General features: G+C 44.1%; 1 protein-coding gene across 1 annotated transcript in view; it reads left to right on the plus strand.

The window, feature by feature from the left end:
* Positions 1-24,986, plus strand: part of GRXCR1 (glutaredoxin and cysteine rich domain containing 1) — a 115,400-nt gene extending 90,414 nt beyond the window's left edge. The window contains exons 3-4 of the mRNA XM_077846626.1: positions 15,009-15,074; positions 24,735-24,986. Of these exons, the coding sequence (XP_077702752.1) occupies positions 15,009-15,074; positions 24,735-24,914 (246 nt within the window). The 3' untranslated portion in view covers positions 24,915-24,986. The remainder of the gene's footprint in view (positions 1-15,008; positions 15,075-24,734) is intronic.
* The last annotated feature ends 1,953 nt before the right edge of the window (positions 24,987-26,939 follow it).

The following is a 26,939-nucleotide window of genomic DNA, read 5'->3' on the forward strand; positions in this document are numbered from 1 at the left end:
TTGCCCGTGACCAGTTTTTTACTTTGGCCCTAAAAGTTGGCAAGTATTCCTTTCATTGCAAATTTACACAGCAAAACCATAAGTTCTCCAAGTTCAGATTTGTCGCAGAGAGCTGTCATCCTTAATTATAGTGTTTTGAAGATGACTCTGATATGCACCCTCAAAATTGTAATTATAGAAGATGGCCAAATAACATCCTAACTATATAACAATATAAACTCCAGGAGATGCTATCAATTTTGAGTTAATATTTCAAACTAATGAGATAGGCATTAATCAAATATGAATATCCTGCCATATGCATGTATATTCCTCTTCTTATCTCATCACACACAATGGGATGGTCACCCTTGGTTATAATCCCTTGGCCACCAAGAACTCTGGATTCTATCTCTTGAAAATCGTTTATTTCTGCTCCTTTTCTTTATACCCTACTGCATTCGTTCAGGCTTTTATCATGTTTAGTCTGTGGCTACCTTGACAATTTATGGAGCAAATGAATGACATACGAACATCTTTGTGTCCCATTTATGGTTGTCTTAATTGATGGGTGTGTAAAATATTCTAAATCAATAGGATAGATTATCACCCAGAAGTATAATCCATTTTGCGTAGACAACGTCTTAAAAGAGATCACTGAAAGTTGAAATCTGGGTTATCTCTATGCTATTTTTCCTTTTTTTGCCATCTGTGGGAAACTTCAAATATTTGGTGAAATTAATAGTGAACCATAAAAAGGTAAATGATCGAATAAAAAGCCACCAAAATGGCTAAGTTGTATAAGGGGAAAAGTCTGTGTCTTCTCGTTAAAAAAAAAAAAAAAGAACAGGGAGCTTGGGGGCTCAGGGGTTGAGGGGCTGCCTTTGGCCCAGGGCTTGACCCCAGGTCCTGGGATCGAGTCCCGCATCCGGCTCCCCGCAGGGAGCCTGCTTCTCCCTCTGCCTGTGTCTTTGCCTCTCTCTCTCTCTCTCTCTCTCTCTCTCTGTCTCTCATGAATAAATAAATAAAATCTTGGAAAAAAATAGAACAAGCAAAGGCAGTATGGCAGGCTCTGCAGTTGGGCAGGCCCACTGGGCTTTCACAGTTGTTGCATTTCCCAGCAGAGGATAACCTCATCTAAAAACATCATGTGTCTCCTGATTCCCCATAATGCAGAGGGTTTTGTTTCAAGGAATAGTCGCCTCTGAAGGGATCACCACCCAGGAGACAGGTCACAGCATCCCACCTTGTTGTATCTGGTTATCCTGACACTAGTGTCCTCGGTGGGTAGGACCCATGGGACCCAGGATCCTGCTTTCTGTTCTTTGATTCTGAGTCTTGAGGATCTCTGTTCACGGGGAGTCCAGAGCTTTGGACAGGAAGCCCACAGCATGCTGCTGCTCAGCAAATATTGAGGAGAAGCTGGTAGGAGTGCAGTCTGGGCCGGGGGCCAGCTGGGCCCAGCGCTGCAGGTGATAGCTGGGGTGCAGCCCGTGGAGCCCAGGTGAGCAGGTATCTGAGTCCGTGCCGCACAGCAGACCTTGAACTGCTAGGAAGCTACTAGGACCTGGGATTGATGGCAATTTGAGAGCCTAATGAATGTGGGTGATCCGGGAAGGTGTGTGCGAGGCTCTGGGACTTGAGGCTAAGGCTCGGAGCCTGGCCACCAGGCCAGCGCAAGGCACTCGGGGAGCTGTGCGTTCTGGTGCTGGGGACTGTGAACCTTGCAGCACCTGCCGATAACCCAAGGTAGGAAAAAGGTGACATGTTCTAGGAGCTAAAAGAACAGGGAAAGAAAGCCCGGCGGGGGTGTGTGTTTCTGTGGGCTTGAGAGAGGGGAGACGGGGGGCCCGGGGATCCGCTGTGGGCCATCTGCACAGGACCCGACAGGTCGCAGGGCCAGAGTTGGCTTCTGACACAGCAGGGTGGCAGGGGCTTCAATGCTTGGGGTCTGGAGGCTGGTGAGTGAGCGACCCTCCTGGCTTTGCGAGTCAGTGTTCTGTCCTCGTGGAGAAGAACATGGGGGGCGTGCAAGGAGAGAAGCGGGGAAAGGGCCGAGCCTCGGCGTGGATGTCAGCAGCGGGGGGATGAGGAACGGGTGGCCCGAGCTGAACTTGCAGGCAAATCTGCAGCATTTCCTGCCCTGCTTGGACGGGCGGTCTTGGAAAGGCAGGACCGAAGGCTCAACCAAAGGCTCAACTGAAGGCTCAACCGAAGACTGGACTGAAGGCTCGACCAAAGGCTCGACCGAAGGCTGGACGAAGGCTGGACTGAACTCGAGCAGCTGGCTGCCTGGGGGTGCCTGTCACGGGCCAGGAGCTGGCACCGCTCGGAAGGCCGGGTGCTCCCCATGTCGGCCGTCGTGCCTCAGGCCCAGGAGGTTGCCTTGCCTATGCATTCCATACGACTCCCGGGCTTCTGTTCTCATGCCTTTAACACGTTAACTAGTCAATTCCCTAGTTTCACATATTTTCCCCCCATTTTGTTTTATATTTAAAACGTTTCTGGGGCTCTCTTTATCTTAATTCTCTTAATCTGCTGTGGCTTTGGCTACAATGTTTTATTTCACTATTATATTTTTCCTGGTTTTTATTTGCTTCATTTTACCCTGTTTTCATTGATTATATTACTTTTTTAAAAAAAAATTCTTGGAATCTACTTTTTTATTTTACTTTTTTATGGCTTCAAGTGTGCTTTCATTTCTCTTTGCTTATTACATCTTTTTAGTATTAGTATCTATCTATCTATCTATCTATGACTGTGCTTTACCATATTAAATGGTCAGTACGGTAAACGGTCATTTCATGGATAACTTTTGCATTAGCCCATCTTCTAAATAAGAGCACGACATGTTTATTCTCTGGAGGTTCCAAAACAGACCTGTCCTTTGACAGATGGCCTCTGTTTCAACCCATTTACTTCTGTGCTTCAGGGAGGCAAATAGGAGACTCACAGGTCAGCACTTTAGAGCAGAAGCTTGCCTTTACCAGTGACATAAATGAAATGTGGAAATGGTCTATGGGACCTAAGAGATGGCAAGATCTAAAGTCTATGTTCTTTATCATGTACCATCACTGAACATTAGGCAAAATTTGTAAATTTATAATATATTAATATCATGGTGTGTGAGTAGAATAATCAAAGTCATAGTAATAACAGTAGCACTGGGCATTATTAATTGAGCACTTGCAATGTTCTATATTAAACTGTGGCTTAACATGTTGGTATCATGCTTTATTCTCATAGCATTCCTTAGAGGTGGATATTATTTGGGAAAAAAATATATGTATTTAAAAGTGGAAAAAGTGAAGTTCAGTGAAGAAGAGCATAGACTTTGAAGCCAGGTAGATCTAGATTTGAACCCTGATCCTGACGACTGTTTGCCATGTGATGACCTTGAATGAGTACTCCTATGACACGCATATTATTCTAATCTCTTTGAGTCTCAGTTTCCTCATTTTAAAACTTAGGATTTTAAGAAATGTTTTGCTGGGATGTGCTAAAGATTTAAATGGGCAATGTTTATAGGGCACATGGCTAATGGTAGGTGCTCCTAAACTCCTGGAGGCTTCGCTTAGGGCCATTGCTCGAACCCCCTCACACCCCTTAAGAACTGTCCTCCTGGCATTGTCCTACCACTGTAACAGCCAAGTTTCTAAGAGATGAATCACAGGAGCCTCAAAACTTTGAGAAAATCCCAAGCTTGCTTTCTTTGGAGGCCACAGAGGCTGAGACAAAGGGAGATGACAAAGGAGTACCGTGCTTTGTTCTCAGTCCAGATTTAGAGACCTGAGTTTTATTCATCCTTCCTGACCTGCCTACACAATTAGTTCCTTGGTGTCCTTCTCCAAACAGAAGACATTTCTGGCAGGGAGAGTTCCTAAAGGAATGGGGAAAGAGTCTAAAAATATCTACAAGAAATCTCTCCGGACAAGGCTATTATTGCCATCCTGTTTTATTTCTTTTCCTAAATCTTATAGCTAAAAAAATTCTTAAATTTTGGACAGTACCCAGGAGTTTATGCTGGCCTCCAGCTCACTTCTATAATGTCCTCTTCATCCTGTGTCTATCTATCTCTGTCTTTATGTCCCTACATAAGTCTGTCTGTCCGTCCACCCAACCATCCATCCATCCATCCATCCATCATATGTATGTATATCTATATCTACGTATCTCTGTTTATCCATCATTTATATGAATCATAGGTTATCGGTTCAAATAAGGTAGATATTTATTTGCCTCTCCAATAACTGAACTGGTAGTGGTCCAAGGGTGTAGATCGTCTGTGCTCCATGAGTGATTTTTATCTTATTGACCCTTCTTTTGGAGTGAGGCCTCATTTCCTGGTTAAAAATGGCTCGCCTTCATTACACTTTTTTCCCAGCTTGTTAAAAGGTAAAAAGAATGAATATGGGATGATCTCTTTGCTTTTAAGGGTCTGGCCTGGAAGTTGTATGCATTACTTCTGCTCTCGTCTCACTGACAGGGTCTCAGTCGCATGGCTACATCTAACTACACAGGAGACTGGGAAAATAGTCTTTCACGATAAGCTGTGTGTAAATAAATTTTAGAGGATTCTCTGACTAAAAAGGAGAATGGATAGTGACAGTGGAATGGAGGTAATTAATTTTGTCTCCACAACAATAATACAAGGAGGGTAGTCCCACAATAAGGAGGTCACTGCAGTTGATTTTAAAAAGAAAACAGTTGACAATGAGGCTTTCAAAATAGATCTTTGGAATTAGGTTCAGTGGCAAATCCATTAATTCTACTAGCTTGCTAAAAATAACAAAAATGAACAACTATGATTCTCATTACTGAGGCTCCACACGTGCCTAGTTCTATGCTAGGCACATAACATGCCTTATCTCATTTGTTTCTTACAACCCTACCCGATGGGGATATTTTTCTCTTCAATTTATAGCTGAGAAAACTGAGGTTTTGAGGGCTTAAGTAACTTGCCCAAGCTGCACACCCAATTAAGTATCAGGGACAGGATTTAATATGTGGCCAAACCCACAGTTTTAACTCCAGCGGTTCAGCCTTTCCAACATATCTTGTTACCCATGCGATTCACGTCCTTTTGCCATAGGATTACAGGAAGATGCTCATATTTTTATTCTCTTGTTCTGAAGACACATAATAGATGGACTCAAATTGTGATCGACTCCAGCAGAAAGGAATCCTGGGATTCATGGCTGGTGGGCTCGTTACTTTCTGCTTTCCCTTCTAGATCCCTTCTCTCCCCTTCACCGGCCCGCTCTGAGCCTCAGGAAGGAGCTTCAGAGTTGCCACCACACAGATGCCTTTGCCTTCTGCCTTCAGTCAGAGGGAGGCCCAGGGGGAAATCTGAGTGAGGCGGGAGAGAGAGGCTACTTGCGTTTTCTGCTCCCTTCAAGCTGAGGTGCAGTTGGGTCCGCTGCTGAGCTCCTCTCAGACCCTTCCCATGGCCACCTCTTCCATTAGGCTCTGTCCTACGGTACCTTCCTCAAGATTGTTAGCTTCGTTGTTGCCCACCCCCGGTGTTTTCACCAAGCTTGGTTTGCCAAATGTCATCCCCGCATCTGTAGATTATCCTTTCCTTAATGCTCCTCAGCTAAACTCTGGGCATCCACGTTTCCTGCTACCATCTTAAAAGATGCATTGGGTCATCCTTATGAGTTTAAAAAGAATGATTATTAGACAACTCATGACTCTTTAGCATTATAGTACCTTATAAAAATGGGACGTCTGCTTCATTTCATGACCATGAACTTCAAAACACTGCAGAAAATCTTTGTAGGTAGCAACTAGGTAGGGGTGGCAATTTCACTAAGCTCATAATAAGAAAAACAGAGTAATTTTTATTGAATGCATAAGCTTCAGTGATGACTGACTCTTCAGTAGCCTGTCCATGTCTAAACATCCTTGGATCCCATCTGGGATCTAGGCCTATTAGAGTAGGAGCGCCCTCTTATTAACGATTTATAATGGACAATTTTGACCAACTAATTATATTTCTCAATTCCCCTCACCATGTGAATCTTCCTCATATATTTTTCTCACCGAGTGACTAAATATCCATGTTATCTAAGAAAAATAATCAACTCAGTTCCTTTTCAGTACTGTTGTTCACTAACTGTCCTTAGTCTCTGACCTTCCAGAGAGCCCTAGCTGAAAGCTGGCTAAATCTCTCATAATGAAGAATACTTTAGCAAATCTACATCTTAGCTGGAAAGTCCTCAAGTTTTATATCATCTTTTCTTTTCAATAAGTCACTTTCATCCCACTATTTTCTATAACACCCCACCTCCTTTTTTAAAAAAATTACATTCTTTACTTAATGGTGGCTCCATCCAAAACAATGTAATACTCTTTTTGATCTTCTTTTTATTTTCTTATTTATTGACTCTAGATAGGAAATGTTTGCGGACCAAATTTTGTGCACTCAAAATTGATCCTAAATCACAAATTTTCTCAGAGTTCAGTGATAATAATTAATAATAATAATAATAATAAACAACTACCAGTTATTAATTCCTATTGTGCATCATATCGTGTTCTAGACTTATATATCATCTCATGTAATCTTTACAACAACACTAGAAACATAATTATACCCAATACAAATAAGGCAACTGAATCTTAAAGAGTTTATACTATTTGTCCAAGTTAAATTAATTTCTTAGTGGAGACACCAGGATTGAATTTGGAATCTTATTCAGAAAACCTTTGGTTGTAAAAATAAACAAGTGGGGCTACATCAAACCACAAACTTCCGCATAGTAAAGGAATCCATCAACCAAAATGATAAGGCAACGTACCAAATGAGAGAATATATTTGCAGATTATATATCTGATAGAGGACTAATATCCAAAAATATAAAGAATTCATACAACTAAATAGCAAAAAGACAATCGACCCAATTGAAAAATAGGCAGATGATCTGAATAGATTTTTTTTCCAAAGAACACGTACCAGTACATGAAAAGGTGCTCAACATTACTGTCAGGAAAATGCAAATAAACAACCCGATGAGATATCACCTTATCCCTGTTAGAAGTCCTATAATCAGAAACATAGGAAATAACAAGTGTTAGAAAGAATTGGTGCAGCCACTGTGGAAGACAGCATGGAGGTTCCTCACAAAATTGAAAATAGAACCATAATATCATCCAGCAATTTCACTTCTGGGTGTTTATCTAACGAAAACAAAAGCATTAACTCAAAAAGGTATATGCATCCCTATATTCATTCACTGCAGCCATATTTTCAATAGGCAAGATATGGAAATGACCTCAGCGTTCATTATTGGATGAATGGATGAAGAAACTGCGATGTTCATATAGAAATATATTTATTTTATATGTATATATATATGTAAAAATATATGTTATTCAGCCTGAAGAAAGAATGAAATGTCATTTTTGACAACATGGATGGACTTGAAGGCATCATGCTAATAAGTGAAGTAAACCAGCTAGCCAGCCAAACACTGCATGACCTTATTCATTTGTGGAATCTAAAGAAAAAAAAATTCATAGATACAAAGAACAGATCGGTGGTTGCCAAAGGTGGGGACGTGGACAGACAGGCAGGATAGGTGGAGCGGGTCAAAAGGTACAAATTTCCAGTTATAAAATAAACAAACGCTGGGGCTGTAATGTGTGGTGTAATAACTATCGCTAACAATGCTGCATTGTGGGTTTGAAAGCTTCCAAAAGAGTAGGTCTTAAAAGTTCTCATTACTAGAAAAAAATGTGCTACTCCACGTGGTGACGGACGTCAAGCAGACTTACCGCAGTGATCATTTTGCAACATATACAAATATTGAATCGTTATATTGTGCCCCGTAGACTGGAAAAATGTTATATGTCAATTTGAGTTTTAAAAATACCCTTTAATCACTGCATTCTAAAAATCAGTTTATGCAGAGAATTTTGTGACACAGCAGACAGCAGTCTTAGTGTATTAATTAAAACAGTCTTCTGGCTTGTAGCTCAGCTCCCAATACTATCTTTTTTTTTTTTTTTAAACCTAGTGACTTGATGTCACTTTTTTATGATTTGATATTAATTTTAAAGGAAAGAGAAAATACAGAGAGGATGGCCTTCTGCATAGAAAAGAGAATAATATATCCCCGTGATCATCCACTTTGATGATACGGCTTTATTATAAAAAAATCAAAATTGGCCCCTGTGAGAAATTTTTCTTTATAGCGACACTGAAAAGAGGCGACTGGGCGTTAATTACCCCAAACCCAAATCACTGTCTTTGGCAGGCATTTTTTTTAAGACCCCAAAGTCAGTGTTTTAGAATTACACAAACCAAGTCAACTGGTTTACAGTTTATCCTTCCTGCCAGGGATTCAGGGAAACCGTGTTCGTTGGAGGGGGTGCTGGCTGGTGCTGCCCAGGTGTGGCTACACCTGCTCTGGATGCTCCCCAGCCCAGGTGCTTGGGGCCGACCCCAGCCAGGAGCTCGATGGAGTCTGTTCGCGTCCCAGCAACAACCCAGGGCTGATTCCCCATGTGAGCTCAGGCGGCCCGTTCCTGGGTGTCCTAGGCCCCATTTTGGGGGAATCTGGCGGCCACAGACACCTCTCAGCAGCCATCAAACTCTTGGTGTCACCCCGCCCTCTGCTCTCGCCTCCCACCCCTGGTGCTGCACAGCCCAGGCCTCCTGGTCTGCATCGGGGCACAGCTCCCAGGGGTGCACCCTTTGCTCCCCATCAGGTGGCCATTGCAAGGGGCTGAGGGGGCACCTCCTGGCCCTCATGCCTCAGTCCCCAAGGGGCCGGTGCTCTACCATCACATGGCATCAGCTGTAGACTCACCTGCCCCAGGTGCATTCTGGTTTGGGCCTTGGCTGACCTGTCCTTTAGGATCAGCACTCACTGTGAGCAGTGGCCACTTGGAATCTAGCTCTGTGTTTGCCACTGACCTTACGGAGTGTGTGTGGTGCACCTCGCAGGGCCCTGGGCCCCAGACCCACCACCGGGCTCGCCGTGCACTGGGGCCCAGTGTGGCCTGAGAACACAGAGGCTGCAATACCCATTTTTTGTCTGGGAGAATTGAAGAAGCTTCATCCGTAAGCTAATATTTCAGTCGGGTGTGGAAGGATGCCTAGGAGTTTTCCAGGAGAGGGTGGGAAGGAGCCGGACGGAGCTTTGGGCCAAGGTACGAACAGACGCAAAGACCTATTATCCCATAGAAGACCCTGTCACGTCCGCAAGAAGGAGATAGATTCAGAGCATGTGGAATACAAGGTGTTAAAGGTCAGGGTTGGGAGGGCTGGTGCCTCCAGATCCTGGAGGGTTTTGTCGACCATGCTGCGGAGTCTGCGTGTCATCCCAGTCGTGGGCAGAGACACCGACAGCAGTGTAGGATGTTCAGTAAAAGAGAGAGAAATAGACGGCAGGGAGGTAGCGGAAGGGAGAGGCCAAAGGAGCCTGCCTGAAGCCAGCAGGGAGGATGAAACCTTGTACTACTTGAGTAAAGAGCCGCTTCTGTGACGGCATTTATTTGGAGACTATCTTTTACCGGTTAATGAAGAAGCAAGGGTGTTATTTCTTACGTAGCCAGATCACCTAAAGCATCTGGAAGGCATCGCATTTCAGCTACTAGGCCAAGAAAGGCTTTGTTTCAGCTGAGGGGCTGGCATAGAATTACATTTAGGGCTCAGTCCTAGCTACTGTTTTGAAATGTGTTTAGGACATTCCTCAAGTCTTGAATTTTTAATTCAAATTTTATCTTATGATATCATCATATGGATCTTTTATTGGGGGCGACTTTCTTAAGAGGAAGAAGTAGTTGCATGGATAAATGTGAATAAAAATGAAGACAAGATAGAGTGTAATATGCATGAGTAGCATACGATACGCTTATATGTATACATGCATTAAAAGTTGTGTTTGGTGTTGGTTAATGAGAACATTTTTCTTCTAGTTCTTCTGGACCTCTCAGAAATTTCAGGTCAATAGTTTCCAAACATCGGAGTTCCACGTGGATTCCTGGAGCCTGGATAGCAGCATGGAGGTCCTTCAGCCCGGAGGCGGCTTCAGTCTGCACGTGTGATTTTGAGTAATTCTTCAGACACAACACTTAAGTGTTTTTATTTATTTGTTTTGGTTTTGGATGATGGTGTTTGGAAACACTTGATCTACAGCTCTTCAGAGAAATTCGGAAGAGTATGATCCAAGCTGGCTGATGGCAATCTTAAGGTTTCCTTGACTTATTGGTGAAATAGATTGCTTACACTGTGGCCAGGTATCTTACGTACGTTTCTTCCAGGGCTCCAACCCAAAATACCATGCAGAATCTGATAGGAAGTTTTGCTGAACATAGTTCTTCTTTTTTTGAATCGAAGGAAGGGATGACCACGAAAGTCGTGTACATGTGATATTTGGTAGGCGTATTGCCTTAAATGATTTCCTTCCTTCAGTTTCTCTATGTGCTCGGTTACCTACTCTTTTACGTAAAGATAACAAATGAATCATTACACCCCTAATCTTGGTGATTAGGCTAGTTGCACCTTGTTACATATGCGTTTACATCTTATCCCAATATCTCTTTTGTAGTATTTTTGATGGTTCGAAATTTACATTCATTTGTGTGATCTTTTGTTTAACATCTATCTCCTCCAAAAGATTTCACATTCCCTCATGGACAGGGAGCCTTTTTGTTTGTTTGTTTGTTGTTCATATCTCTAAGAGCTCAGTGCCTAACCCAGAGCGGAGGCTCAAAGCTGTGCTGAATGTGGGAATAAATGAATGGACATGAGTATGAGTGGGTATGGTTGCACGCTTTTGCACATTCACAGATGAAGAATGATGGGTACGTGTCTGGTCGTCCCAATCAGCAAGGGGCTGATACCTTTTCTCATCTTACTCTTGTTCCGTGAAGGTGTGAGGAGTCTCTTTTTGGTGATTCAAGTGGGGAAAGAGTATGTGGACTGTCTTATCTTTGTCTGAGGAGCTTGTTACATTTGAAATAAAGCAGCTTGTTCACATGACACAGCTCGCTGCTCAGAATCTTAGGGTGGGAAGAATTTGAGAGTAGAGTTAATTTCATGTGTCGAAGTTTATAATGAATGAAGTCTTCTCCTGGAATATGCAGCGTATTTGAAATAACCAAATAAGGCATGACCCTGGCATAACGAAAGAACCGGGAGGGAGGGGGGTTCCTTAGCTGCTCTGCACATTCATTTTGCTTAGAGTCATTGCAGTGAAAGCTTTCATGCTCTTTACTTTCTTGGGCACCCGTCAACAATCAATCCCAGTCATAGGCTGTCCTGTTCCTCGGACTAGGATTTATCGGGACCATGTTTTCACTGATAAATCCTATCAGTGTGTGGGCAGCATGGGGGGCACAATGGAGCGAGTGCAGCTTTAACAGGCAGCACCACCTGCATTCAAGATGTGGCCAGGCTTTGTATTGATTAACTGACAGGTGCTGGGCATGTTCCTTATTCTCTTCCAACTTTACTTTCTTTATTTGAAAAAATGAAATAATAATGCTTACTTTGCACTGATGATTAAAAGAGCTGATGCACCCAAAACATTACTATTATCATTAATTCCAGGATTGTATTAATTTTCTTAAAAAATTCTGAATCAATTGAAAAATACATTAGAAATATTTCTGTAGGCATCCTGGAAGTTTTGGTAAACTCCACCGAGTAATAGAAAGATTAATTTCTTCTTGCATGGAACTGAATGGTAGACCCATTTTTTTTTTTTTAAGATTTTATATATTCATTCATGAGAGACACAGAGAGAGAGAGGCAGAGACACAGGCAAAGGGAGAAGCAAACTCCATGCAGGGAGCCTGATGCAGGACTCGATCCCAGGACCCCAGGGTCATGCCCTGGGATGAAGGCAGATGCTCAACCCCTGAGCCCTGCCACCTGGAGGCTCCTAGGCTTACATTTCAAAAGTTAATAAACTCACATGTGATACTTTTAGCCAAATACCAACCTGGAAAGATGGTTCCCTAAGAAAGTCAATACTTCCAAAACTACAGTCCCTTTTTTCGGACACACCAGTGTTTTTATAAAGCAAGTGATGATTAGAATAATTAGAAATCAAGTACTAACTTTTGCTGGAAGGCTGTGGGGCAGGAGACCTTTGTATAGGGAGGCAAGGTGCTCAGCAGGGCAGGTGGAGGCCACCCCAAGCAATGTCAGGGCCTCAGGACCTGAGGAATCTAATTTTCCTGCGAGGCCTATGGGCTGGGCTGGGCTCCTTGACCTGCTGCTGCCGCTGCTGCTTGGGAGAGGAGGGGGCAGTGATTCCCTCATCCTGCCCAGAGAGGTCACGCTCTTGGGTCAGCGCAGGGGGGACGCGGGACGTGGTGGGACGGTGGGATGCGGTGGGATGTGGTGGGACACGGTGGGACGCTGTGGGTCACCGTGGGACGCGGTGGGACACCATAGGATGCCGTGGGACGCAGTGGGATGCGATGGGATGCTGTGGGATGCAGTGGGACACTGTGGGACGTGGTGGGACGCCGGAGATGACCCCACTGTTTGTGCTCCTTGCAAGGGGAGGCTGCAGGCCGGGGGGCGGGTGAGCAGCGGAGGGCCACCCCGGGGCCTGGTGTCGGGCACGGGGTGTCCCTCAGCTCTGGGTGGGCCCCTGGGCGCCCGGGGGCAGCTGCGGCTCCGGGAGCAGGGGCAGCTCTGCTGACACGGGGCTGCTCCAGCAGCACCCAGGGTGTGGGGCGGGTGTGGCCGGTGTCGGGGCCAGTCCCTGCGGGTGGGAGCCGGCGTCCCTTCCGCGCCTGCACCGAGTTCTGGGCACCTGCGGGGGTGACCCGGGCGGCCGAGGGGCGGGGAAGCCGGGCCGCTGTGGCTTCTGAGGGCCCCCTGCGACCTTCGTGCTGTTGGGGGTCGTGGAAGGGCGGAGCCGGCCTGGGGAGGTGCTGCCCCTCCACGGCCAGAGCCCGGAGCCGGCTCCTCAGGCGCGGCAACGGGAAAACAGCACCTGCCGCTGCTGGCTCCCAGAATTTCCTGTTCTGTTCGGGGCTTCGGTGGCCTTGGCGGTCACCGTGTCTTCTGCGGCCAAGCCCTGCCCCCCCCCGGAGTGTGACCGCCTCGGGGAGCCACGGTGTCCCCTGGAGCCCGCGCCAGCTTTCGCTGTACTTTGTAACATGTACATCAGGCTGACACCTCTGATGCTGATGAAGATGACACAGATTTTATAAGGTAAACTGAAGCACCACGAAAACGCAGAATTAAAGGCCCGGGTGCACCGACACTGAGAGCCCCCCAACCTCAGAGGCCTCCCTCAGTGGCGGCCCATCCCTGCGGCCCATCCCCAGTGGCACATCCTGGTGGCCCATCCCCAGTGGCCCATCCAGGCAGCACATTCTGCAGCCCATCCTGGCACCCATCCCGCAGCCCATCCCAGCGGCCCATCCCCATGGCACATCCCCGGTGGCCCATCCCTGAGGCCCATTCCCGGGGGCTCATCCCTGTGGCACATCCCGGCACCCATCCCCCCCGCACATCCCCAGGCCCATCCCCGAGCCCATCCCAGGGGCCCATTCCAAGGCCCATCCTGGCGGCCCATCCCAGAGGCGAATCCCCACGGCCCATCCCAGCACCCCAACCTGCAGCCCATCCCTGGGCCCATCCTGGCACCCACCCCAGTGGCCCATCCGGGTGCCCCACCCTGGGGCCCATCCCAGCGCCCCCAGGGGGCAGGCCCGTCTGTGACATGACTCCTTGGGCCTCCTCTATCCTTCTCTGCACCCCCTCCCCTTCTTGCCGCTCTACCTTGGCGCTCCTTTGTTGCGCGTTTACATAAAAATCCACTGTAACTTTCCTAAAAACAAAGACTTTTAGACTTTTTGAAAGGCATCTTTGAGTTTCCTACCATGCGCAGCACCAACAGGGATCCAGGAAGGGGATGCTCTGTCCCAGGCTGGGTGATTCATCAACACTTGGTTCCACGGCCTCTCTGTGCCCGCCATGGTCACTCGGTGTCAGGAGCCAGTGTGGACTGGCCTCCACGGCCTCTGCCCTTGACGGGGAACAGTCTCCTTCCCTCTCTGGCTCTGCTTGGGGCAATCTGGTAGGAGATGGTGAGGCTGGACTCAGGAAGGAGAACACAGTAGTGAGAAGAGGTGCCATGGCCTTGCGGGAAGGGCAAACATTGCCCCCCTTCTTGAGTTCATAGTAGACTTGTATTTTTAAATTATTATTATTATTTTTAAAGATTTTATTTATTCCTGAGAGAGACAGAGAGAAAGAGGCAGAGAAAGAGGCAGAGGGAGAAGCAGGCTCCATGCAGGGAGCCCGATGTGGGACTCCATCCCGGGACCCTAGGTCATGCCCTGAGCCGAAAGCAGGTGCCCACCACTGAGCCCTGCCAGGGGCCCCCATAGTAAAGTTCTAGAAGTGAAAACTGGTGGTGCAGTGAGGCCCCTGCTGGCGTCCCATCCCCATTCTGCTTCCTTCGTGGGTGGCCTTGGAATTGTTGCCCGGGCCTGGTGTCACTGAGGCTGACCTCGGGCTAGTGCTGGGGTCTGTCCCCCGGGAGGTGAGGTTGGCTGCCTCGCTCATGTGTGTGCTTCCTCGGTGCCAGGGCCTATTCACTTGCTCACCGCCGCCAGCTGCTGCTGGCTTTACACGCAGGACTCCAAGGGGTCATGTCAGCACCGTGGGGACCTCGGGGCAGACAGTCCTGGCTGCCTGTCTGCCAATGGTTCCCTCTCCCAGATGGCCGAGCTGCCTGCGGCCCTGGGAACAACTGCAAAGGGTGTTCTGGAACCTTCCATACCTGGACTTACTGTGACAAGTTGTGGGCTGTCCCCTCCGGCTGCAGTCTTCCGTTTGCTGTCACCAAGCCTCGCTATGTGGGACAATAGGTGAAGGGAAAGAGGAATGAGCTCCCCTCTCTGGCCTCCTGGTTGTGGGGTTACTTAGACCTGAGGGGAGAACGGCGTGCAGTCTCTTGTGGGTTAAGCTCTCCTGCCTAGAACTGTTCCCTCCAATACTAACAAACTGGATTTTCTTCCCCCTCCCCACTCTTTCTTGTTAATAGGGTGCTGAGAAAATTTTGTCAATGAATGAATCAGGAGAACTGCAAGACCTCTTAACCAAAATTGAGGTAATTGTGCTTTTGGCAACTTATTTTTAGTAATCAAAATGTTAAACACGTTCTGATTGTAACTGAGTTTTCCTCATTGAATTTTTCTCATGAACACGTCACAGGATACGTGTGGCAGTTTTAATTTGAGATCCCCTGCTGTTAGATTTGCTCGGGCCGGAGTGACTTGAGGCTTCACTTCTACCCACCTCCTACTGTTGGGCAGGAAGTCTCATCAGCTTTATTAGAGTCTGATTCTTGGCAATAGAGGTGACGATGAGGGCTTTCAGGAGCAGGCCATTGTCTTGAAGCACGTTTACGATTTTTCATTTAAATTATTTTTTCCCGTGGACCAGCTTATCATTTCCAAAGATTACGGAGAAATTATTTCTCCAAAAGTGCACACTTTAATTTTGTCCCAATGCTTGTAAGTGGAGCATCAGAGCGGTGCTTGGCTCACATCCATAATATAGCACATCAGTATGGGACCAGGAAGCCCTCTGCTAAGCTGTCTCATCAGCCTGGTTCGATGGGTAGAACGTATATTTTCATATATTTTCTTGCCCAAACTGGGACGTTTTGACAGTGAAAAGGATATATTAATAATTGTTCTGGGCCCGCGCAGGGGAACCGGGACATTCCCAGGTGATATGGTCACCTGGTGTCTGTAGGCCGCTACCGGTTCCTCTTGCTTCGGTCTCCTTTACCGGCCACGTGTCTGATTCTCTACTATCTTTTGTGCCCACTTGACGGAGAGAACCATGTGTGGCCTCTTCCTACCGTTCCTTTGTGTCTGGCTGGAATGCTCTTGGTCCAGTTCCTCGTTTCCTCCCGTGATCTTCGAGACCCGTGTGGGGGATCCCTTCTTCCCCAGATCATTCCTGGTCTCTCTCATCTTGGAATTCCTATAGCCTTCTTTTTTTTGTTGGGTGCTTATCCAAGTCTTTTGACGTTTGTATTACTTTTCTTTGGTTGTTTGACTGATGTCCCAAATGAGCTATGTGCTCCTTGATTTTAGGAATCACGTTTTATTCATATTGTGATCTTTCCCAGAAGGACCAAACACAGTGATGACGTGTACTTCATAGTCTGAAGCTCCTTTCAGCCTGAAAATCTGGATGGTTGCATTTATTTATTCTTTCCTTTTGTCTCTATATTTGACTCCAACCCTGTAAAACCAGTAATTTGGCATATCTTTTTATTTAAATGGTTTAGCTTGGTTGATGCATATCATTATTTTCTGTGTACATTTTTTAATGTATATAATGCTGTTATGCATTATGCCTAGTCTCGTTGCAGAGTGTTTTCACTAGTGCTGTGTTTCCAAGGACGATCTATGTTGCTATGCGAACATTTAACCCACGTCTTCTAACTACCTCATGATGGGAATATTTTATATCTGTATTGTCCAAAGTAGGAACCACAGGCTAGATGAGCTACTGAGCACATCATAGCCACTATGACAGTGAATGATAGTGTGACTGATACACTGGATTTTTAATTTTATATGATTTTACTTGATTTAAAATTAAATGTGAATAGTCCCATGTGGCCAGTGGACGGTGCAGCTCCATGGTGACCACCCACTATTTTTTATCTGCCTACTTTCCCACTGATGGACACCCAGCTGTCCTACTACACCCTTCTCAAACAGTGCAGCCAGGAACAACCTTGAACACATTCCCTTATGGATTTCTCTGGGAGTAGACATTGCCTAAGCATACACTTAATTTTCTAGGTAGAGGGGTTTCTGAAATGGTTGCACCTTGCGAATGCTCCCTTTTGTAGAGAAAGAAATTCGGTGTGTTCCCACATTCTTTTGTTTGTTCGTTTCTGCATTCTTGACTATTTTACCTTGTTTTCTAAGGTTCTGTTCTCTAATTTTTGCTAGCGTAGTAGGTGTAAAGACATATTGCCTTATGGGTTTAATTTACATTTTTCCGATGACCACTGAATTTGGTATCTCATTTGTGATTGTTAGATTTTAATTTTTTGTGTGTAAATTGTGTATTCTTATACCTCACATCAGAAAAGTCTTGGAATTGTCTTTTGTTTTTCTTGGTTGGTTTTCAGAAGCTCCTGCTGTATTCTAAATATTAGCTTTTTGTTTGTTTTAGTCATTGTCAATATTTCTTTTCCTTTTTTCAGTTTCTTTCAGGATGGCCTTTACCCAACAGAAATCCTCTGATATCATCAAATTGATCATTCTGCCTCATAATGAAGTAACCTTTCATCTTAAGGTCACATAGATAGTATCCTGCATTCCTTTCTATTAACTTTATAACGTTTCACATCTAGGTCTTTATATAGAATGCACTTTTTTTTTTCTTACTTATGATGAGATAGCTTCCCCAAATCACCTATTAAATAATCTATCTTTTTATTGCTTTGTTGTGCCAATTTTATATCATAGTAAATCCCCATATATACTTGGGCCTTGGTTTGAGCTCTCTGGTCAATTCCATTGTCATATCATATTGTTTATATTTCTGTGGTTTAACAGCATCTTTTAGAGTCATATAGGGTAAATATCATTGTTTTTTTTAAAGATTGATGATTGGCTTAGCTGTTCATGGACTTTTAATCTTTGAGTCTATAATCCCTTAATTCAACTTGATTAACATCATCATGCTATATAAATATAACCTCTTTCTCAGCTCAAAGAATTTCAGAAAGAAGATATTGTTTTATTTAATTCTGTCTCCATTCTACAGATGACATAAATAGGGTACAAATATTTAAGATGGTTTATTTATTTATTTATTTATTTATTTATTTATTTATTTATTTATAAATATTTATTTATTAGACACACACACACACACACACACACACAGGAGAGACAGGCAGAGGGAGAAGCAGGCTCCATGCAGGCAGCCGGATGTGGGACTTGATCCTGGGTCTTCAGGATCATGCCCTGGGCTGAAGGCAGCACTAAACTGCTAAGCCACTGGGGCTGCCCCCTTTTTTTATAAAAAAAAATATTTATTCATGAGAGACACACACAGAAAGAGGGGCAGAGACACAGGCAGAGGGAGAAGCAGGCTCCCTGCGGGGAGCCCAGTGTGGGACTCGATCTCGGGACCCCAGGGTAGGGCCCTGAGCTGAAGGCAGATGCTCAACCACTGAGCCACCCAGGTGCCTTAAGATGATTCTTGACATTGAAAAGAATTGTATGCTACTGGCTTCTTCTGTTGTAGTTGCTAGAAGGTGCTATATCTCTGTTTGGCTGCTTTTTGCATATAACAAAACTGGCAGAGAAATCGAGCCATCCAAGAAAACCCTAAACTCTGCCTGTGAAAGGGGCTAGGGCTTGAGGCAGCCTAACCTAGGTAAAGATACTGACCCTCAAGAGAGGCAGGTGGAAGAGCCAAGAAAAGCAGATAAGGGATGTAAGATTCAGGTCTAAACCCATTCCATTCTTCAAGCTGACGTTTGGCAGTGGAATAGGAGTTAAATATTCGTGAGGTTGGAAACATCGGAGGCTTAACTATGTAGCAAGTAATATTCTCAGTGTTTTATATGTATGATGTCATTGAAACTTCCAAACAATTCTGTAGGCTGGCTTCTGTTACTATCCCTAGTTTACTGACGAGGAAATGGAGACACAGAGGAGTAAATCCCTTGCAGATGCCCTTACACCTAGTGTTGGATTCATGATTCTAGTCACCTTGACTCCAAAGCCCGTGGTCTTCAGCATGAATTTATGCTGTCATGGCTCCAACGAAGTGTCATTTAGTTGTCTGAAAAATCCGACCACATGTGGCAGGACCCAAGGCTCAAGTAGACAGAACATGAGGTCCAGGGAACGGACTAGATTTTGGCACTGGGCTCCTCTCAGAGGGGTGAAGCACCCTGGAAGGTGGACGAGTTGGTAATGACTTTAGAGAGCCACCAGACAGATCTTGCCAAGTTCTACTTTGCTGTTACTTGGTGCTACGTGGTAGACGATGACTCTCCTGGTCCTTGTAATGCAGGTCCTAGTTTTTACTAGTTATTCCAAGTGATGGTGAGGAAAGAGGCATAGTAGCTGCAGTTGGGCTCTAAGAGTCAGCAAAGAATTTCAAGTTTCCCGGTCGAAGAATTTTAGCATACATCCAGCCCCAGTGAAAATTGCTCTGGGAAGCCGGATGGGCCTGACTCATTGATTAAGATTGTCAGTGGACTTAAACATGAAGAGCTGGCCAAAAGCCAGCAGAAGCCAGTGGAATACAGCAATAGCTGGTGTGGATCCTTGGGCTCAATGGAGTTAGGTGCTCCAGTGGGGGTTCTGTTCCTGAGACCAAATTTGCAGGGGATCCTCCCACTACAGTATGAGCTCCACGTGGACACACGATCCTCGTCTATTTTGTGCTATTCTTTACTTCTAGTGCCGAGAACAGGGATTGGCAAATAATAGACGAAAAGTATTTGGTGAGCGAAAAGATGGATGAGTCCTCTTTCATCCAAGGTTTCTTTTTTGAGAAGGCAAAGCAGTTAACTGGTGAAAAAGAAGAGAAAAATAATTGTTTCATGTAGGATAATGCTTGGGTGAGAAGGATGAAATCAAAACACCATTTGTGTAAAATTTGCTTGTTTATATATTTATGTATTTCTTTATCTTAATAAACAAGCTGGAGATTAGAAGCAAAGAAGTGTTCCCCCCAAACAATAACCATGATGGATAGCTGATCCTGCTGGTGTCCACGCAGAGAAAGCCAGGGGAGCCTTGAGATGTATTAGCAAACACCTGGTTATGGCAGATACTGAATTAAAGCTTGCAGATGGTAGAGAAGCTCCAAGTAAGCTTTTGCCTTACTATTTCTTTTAAAGATATGAACAGTCTTGTCATTTCTAATGAGATTGCCAACACAGTGTTCATTTCCGGTACTTTTTTCTTGTAAAATCTGACTCTCCCCTGAGGGCCAGTGACTACTTATTTATTGTGCATGAAGAACAGAGGTAAGGTTTTTTAGCTACATGTGGAAGATGCTAGACATGGCACAGGTTATTTTTACAGGGCATTGGAACAGTCAGAAACTGCCCTAGCCCTCCCTGGGGGGGCGTGGTTCTGAGTGATTGTCCCTCCCAGTGGGGGTTGCCATGGCATAGTCACCGTCCAGGGCCGCAGAGCACCACCTACTCATCTGGGAAATCAGGCCATGTACTCTGCCTACCTCTCTCTGAAGTCCAAGCATCTTTTTAAGTAGGTGTGGGGCAGTCCATCACCCTGGGTTCAAGAATCAGGCTCATATATTTAGATTGCTACGTTTAGGATCATAAGCCACAGATTTCCTCTGTGTCTGCATTTTGTTCAGTGACTTCTTTCTCAAGGCTGCAAACTGAGGACGCTGGACACTCTGATTATCGGGGAAGATTGTGTTTATTAGCAGTTTGATCAGAGAGGTGTTTAGCGGGCACTTAACAATCATTTGCCGACTTAAATTGTTGAATACAGTTTAAAACAAAATACAGGGACAGAGGTAAATTGTCCAGAGATGATTACACGCCAAGTGTGCGCTCTTGGACAATTTGTCATGTGGATATTTTTGCTTCATAGACAATCTGGATGATGAGGTTCATGGTTACAAGAACTCAGATAAATCACTTCCTCTTTGGTGGCATATGTAAGAGTCTTTCAAGCTCTCCTAGAATAGGAATAGATAATAGATAATAGATAATAGATAATAAATAGTAAATACCTTCATTTCCTAATCTCGAGGAAGACACCGAAGGCCCGTAATGTTTCTGTGTTAGCTAATGAGAAAATCTCTTTAGATTCCTGGATATGAGTTTGGGCTACAAAGGAAATCTATTTGAGCACCATTCATGAGCTTTACCCTCTTGTCCCTGTCTCCTCGGTCCTTTGTGAGCGACCCTGGAGTTCTTCTGGGCTTCAATTCAGACGATTGCAGTAGGGAGTGGACCTATTCAAAAACCTAAGGGTGGGGCCCAGAGCCACGGCGAAGTGTCTGGCTCGCTGCTCTCTCCGCAGTGCCCTGTACAGTGCCTGGCAAGGAGACACTCCATATTTGCAGAAGGAATGAATACAGGAAAGTGTCTCACCTGCCGAGTATATTTTTTAAAGTCTCTCACCGAGTATATGTCAGCAGAAATAGGTCAAAAGGGAGGATGACTTCTCATTCCTTTTTTCTTGAATTCTACCCCAAATGGACATGTGTCTACCCAAAGCACTATTCAGAGGAGGGCCGTTCTGGAGACTCAGGCCTCTGTGCTATTCTCACCCTGTGCATGGTTTCTTGCTTTGGGGGCTACAGGGCACCGCGGAGCCAAGTGCTTCAGGAGCCCTGTCTCTGCAGCAAACCTCCTCCCTGAGAGTGGAAGTCTGTTTGGTTGCCATGAGTAATGACTGTTGTTAACTTCAGGTGTTCCCTCTTCCTCCTTCCTAGAACACTGCCCGTGCTTAGGGGGCTTTTCTAGCTCTTTTAACATCTGCCCTGAGGGCAGAGCTGTCCACTTAGCTGCACCTAATACATCTAATTCAAGTCAGTTCTTTCTCTTTGCCGAGACTCTTTAGGTTGGGACCACAGTCTAACAAAAGTATAACGTTATACCACAAGTGCTCTCCGAAGGAGACAGTGAGAAATGACTGAATTATTTATTGTTATTAGAAGGACAAATGGAGTAGATTGTGCTGGACGGCTTTACATGAATGGGGTTCCTGGAGGCTAGTGGAGCGGTGGGGGCTCCAGACCCACGCCCCTACCCCTACCCCCACCCCCACTTCTGTTTCAGTCGCAGCATTTATCGTTTGAACCCTTTTAGGTTTGGGGATCCCATGTAATACGTTATTGGAGACAAGCTTGGATGTAAATAAAGGTTAAAAGCTGCAAGAGGAAAGACCATGGAATTTGCTCTTTTGTTTTGTTTTTATTTAAATTCCAGTTACTGAGTATACTGTGTAATATTAGTTTCTGGTGTATAGCGCAGTGATTCAACGCTTCCATGCATCACCCTGTGCTCATCACAAGTGCCCTCCCTAATCCCCATCACCTATTTAATCCATCGCCCACCTGCCTCCCCTCTGATAAACATGTTTGTTCTCTGTAGTTAAGAGTCTGATTCTTGGTTTGCCTTTCTCTTTTTTCCCCCCAGTGATCATTTGTTTTGTTTCTTAAATTCCACATATGAGTGCAATCATATGGTTTTTGTCCTTTTCTGTCTGGCTTATTTCACTCAGCACAAGACTCTCTAACTCCATCCACATCATTGCAAATGGCAAGACTTCATCTTTTTTGATGGCTGAGCAATATCCCATTTTATATATATATATATATATGTATATTTATTTTACTTTTATAATAAATAATATATAATATATAATATAATATATTTATATAAAATATTTTAAATATATAAAATATATATAAATATATGCCATGTCTTCTTTATCCATTCAAGTGTCAAGGGTCACTTGGGCTGTTTCCATAGTTTGACAATATTTGAGACATACCTATACAAACATTTATTTGTAGTCTACCCGAAATTCAAATTAACTGGGCATCTCATATTTTTATTTGCGAACTTTGACAACTCTCTTCCACTTGGAACTCAGACCTAGTTATAATCTAGCACTAATGGTGAAGTCCCAGACTCCGGGTCCCTGCAGTTCCTTTCTCTAGGACCTAGGCCAACCCAACATCTGTTTTGACCAGTCAGGGCTCATGCTGTACAGGTCATTGTTATATCTTTAATACAAACTTTTGTCATAGTGAATGTCAAGTGCCTGTCTATCATAGTCTTTCTAAAATTTTATAAGAACACCATTATTTACTAATTCTCCAATAATTTGCTTTTAACTTTTAAACTACCCTCTTTTCCCATAGCTAGGTTTGTTTTTATTCAAAGTTGTGTTTTTTTTTTTATTCTAAGAACCTTTTAATATAAAATTGTAAATTCACTGTACCATATTTTGGTCAAATTTTGTACAAAGAAATGACAAAAACTCACCTACAAAGTAATTAGATTGCTATACACACTCAATCTAACTTCTTGGGTTAGTTTTGAATCTATAATTTTTTAAAAAGATTTTATTTATTCCTGAGAGACACACAAACAGGCAGAGATACAGGCAGAGGGAGAAGCAGGCTCCATGCAGGGAGCCCGATGCGGCACTCGATCCCGGGACCCCAGTATCATGCCCTGGCCAAAGGCAATGCTCAACTGCTGAGCCACCCGGGCAGCGTCCCTGAATCTATAATTTTGATAAAATTCCTTGTTTGTGACATTCAGTTTGCCAGCTACTACTTTCCATCAAAGTAATTGTGTGCCACTAAAAGTGAATTATCACATGGATTTCACCATCCTCATATAATGGCCAAGTCAAATTGTAATTGCAAGTGAACTTTGTTATATATAGAAAAATGTACATCTTAAAAGGAGTCTGGGAACATATAAATTTTCAGGCAATCATGCCCTTAATGTTTATTTCCCAAAATGTATTCCGTAAGATACTAATTGTGAGAGGATTATGTAGTTGTTTCCTGGGAAAAGGGTTATCATAGCTGTGAATGCTGGGGAAACAGTGGGTTAAACCCAGTTAATCAGGTTCCTTTTTATTTGAGTGCTTTGGGGACTTTTGTATGTGTGGTTGTGAGTCTCCAGAGAATGGCCATCCACATGTGTATGTGAAATATGCCTGAATGCATTTCGGTGTGTGTGTGTGTGTGCATGTGTGTGTGTGTATTTACATTTCCCAGTCTTATTTTAGCAATTATTCTCTTCACAAAACCAAGCTTTCAAACACTGTTGCAGACTCCTATTTTGCAAGTCAGAAGCTTGGCATTAATTCACGTTTCTCTTGGTGTGATTCTGCAGTGGCTCCTAAGCTCCCTGCCAGATGGATACCTCTAGTGGACTCCAGAAAAGAATATGCGCTCAAAGGAGCAAATAGAAATGTGTGTGAATAATTTTCAAAATATTATCCTCAACACACAGCATACTTATTTTCATTCTAGTACGAGGGTATTTTATCTTTACTTGAGGTAGAAAGGCGGATGGCCATTGTGGGAAGTTTTATGGACTTGGATAAATGTCTTAAGAATTCTCTGCCCCTTTCCTTAAATAGAAAATGAGGGTAAAGATGCCTGAATTACGTGCTTTGCAGTAGAAGGTGTCTGTTTGTGTAAAGGATGGGGTGAGGGGAGATGCTATACAAGAAGGCACTTGGAAGTGCTTCTAAAAAAACAAAGCATTAGTTAAATAGGCAGCACAACAATAAATCTTCACTTGATAGTGGCTCCTCCACCCTTTAGCGTTTAGTTTTCTGATTTTCCAGACTCACTGTTAGTGATAACTCTTCTATAAGCAAAGATATAAAACTTAAGAGGCACTGAAGGGAAAGCTACAGTACTTTCCTCTAATATGAATAACCATCCCGTGAATTGTTTGGTTTGTAAATATGTGTTTTCATATGATACATTTCCAGAGCTTCGGACCCTTTACCCTAAATAGTACCAGCCTTCACAGATGGAGGTTGTGCTGTTGATGGCCATCAGTGGGATAATAGAGCCCTCCCCGGGGTCTCTATGTGTGCAAATGGTGGGTGATTTCAAGTCCACAACCGTGCTATGCCACAGTTGTTTTCCGACCGTCCACAGTGCAGAAAGACAGGGGAGCTGATGGAGTTGCTCATGCTAATGCATTTTCTGTCCCCTCTTGTCCCTTGGCCTCCTGCTACAGAGAGTGCAGCATCCGCATGAGTGTCCCTCCTGCGGAGGCTTTGGCTTCCTGCCCTGCTCCGCCTGCCATGGGAGCAAGATGTCAGTGTTCCGAAACTGCTTTACAGACTCTTTCAAGGCCCTGAAGTGCACCGCCTGCAACGAGAACGGTCTTCAGCGCTGCAAGAGCTGTGCTGGTTAGAGGGGACTCTCGCCCAGGGAGCACCTTGTTTTCTTAACTAAAGTCAAGAATATGGTTTATACTTTGATTTTTTTTAAAGGTCATGTTTATGGATTAATCAATAAACTTTGTTTATTATAATTGCCTTCGTTTTGACTGTGGTCATTTTCGTTGATTTATTAAATAAACGTCCACTTAATGACACTGTACCATGCCTGTGCTAGGCTCTGGATTCTCGTTGAAATGAATGGAACACCCAGCAGCATTCCAGGACATCTGAACTCTGATTTGTTGAATGTGTTTGATTTTCTAAAGAAATGACAAAACCTACCTAATGGTGCCTATGGCCACCTACCCCTCTTGTCTAGAATGAGTTAATCCAACTCCCGAGATGCCTAATGCATTTCTATGTGTCTCGGCTACAGAGAGCTTTGGATAGTGGAAAAGAATATGATCATATTTACACACCTAGCAGAATTTTTTAAAGCTGTAAAATAGTCTTGGAGCTGATGACATTGTCATTTATCCATGTTATCAGGTGGATTTCTTGGTGATGATATAAAAGCTGCTGGAAGACTTATCTGGATTTAGTTTTTTAAATATTTGCTTTGTGCTATGGTCACTGAAAGCCCTCCCAAAAGTTGCTGTTGTTGTGCTTTTGAGCTAGACGGAGTTTGAACACACAGGCAGCGTTGGCAAAGTGGACAAAGAGAAATCTAGTTATAATTATTGGTTGTTACCTACCTGTACATGTGTCTGTATCCTGATGGATTCCCTTATGAATGACTTTAATAAATCACTTGCTCAATATTTGTGAAAAGGCAATCAAAACACTTTACACTTATAAAAAACTGCAAATCTTTACCAAGTACTTTCTTATCAGCGAAGCATGCTATAAGACGTGGTTTCTATTCTGGCACAGCCCATACTCTAAGAAGGAAGAAAGTATTAAAAGAATAAGTGTCAGCAAGATGGGTCTTATACCACGAATGGTACGCTGTGCTATGGGAATTGTAGCAGGAGAACCAACCTGGATGAGTTAGAAATGGTAAGAAAAGACTTTGTCGAGCAGCTGATGTTTAAATTCATGCATGAAGGATAATTGGAAACAAGTTAGCCACAGAGCAAGGGTGATTGTGCTTCGGGTAAAGAAAAGCATATGTGGAGTCCCAGAGATTGGAGAAAAGTAGTGTGTTTGAGGAACTGTAAGAAATCCAATATGGGGAGGGACAATCAATGATAGTGGAACAGTTTATAGCACACTAAGCCTCTTACTAATAACATATCTATTTTGAACAAAATAATGAAAAATAAACAACTGCTGAAGGCATTGGAAAGCAACTATAATCTGAAAGAAACTAGAAGGTATTCAATCACTGGGAGAAGGGAAACAAAATGAACCTACATTTATCCAGTTTACCCTCCAAGAACACTTCCCAGTTTGCACAGAATATAGCTCATAAAGAAAGTGCAAACTTATTGGATTAAAAAACATAAATATTGACATTTGGATTGTAGGCTATCTGGAACTGAAGGGAAAATTCTGAGAAATAAGAGAACCAGACAGAGGGAAGCCACCAAACATGCTTATTAATTCCACTTAAATCCTTGGCTGATTCCTAACCTACCTATGCAGAGTAATATTCTGGGACCAGTTCCATCATGTGGGAGTTTTCACCACACCACCAAGCAATTCTCTGCTACCAGTTGGGTATCCTGTAGTTCAATGAGACTCTGACACCTACAATCTACCTAGAGATGGTGTTACATCTCATAGGCCACTGGCTCAGCCCCATAAGACGGCTCTCCTATCACCACCACTTCAGATGTTTATCAAAAGTCTTGGTTGTCACCTGTGCTTCTAATCAACCCACTAGATATATGAGGTTCTAAAGACCCCCAATCTTGGATTGATTAGAGAACCCAGAGAAACATCTTACCTACCAGATTACCAGTTTATTATAGAAGGCTATCATTCAGGAACAGCCAAGTAGAAGAGATGCATAGGGCGAGGTGTGGGGAACGGGCTTCCATGCCCTCTTGGAA

This window comes from Canis aureus, chromosome 14, assembly GCF_053574225.1.
Source record: "Canis aureus isolate CA01 chromosome 14, VMU_Caureus_v.1.0, whole genome shotgun sequence".
In the NCBI taxonomy this organism is placed as follows: domain Eukaryota; kingdom Metazoa; phylum Chordata; class Mammalia; order Carnivora; family Canidae; genus Canis; species Canis aureus.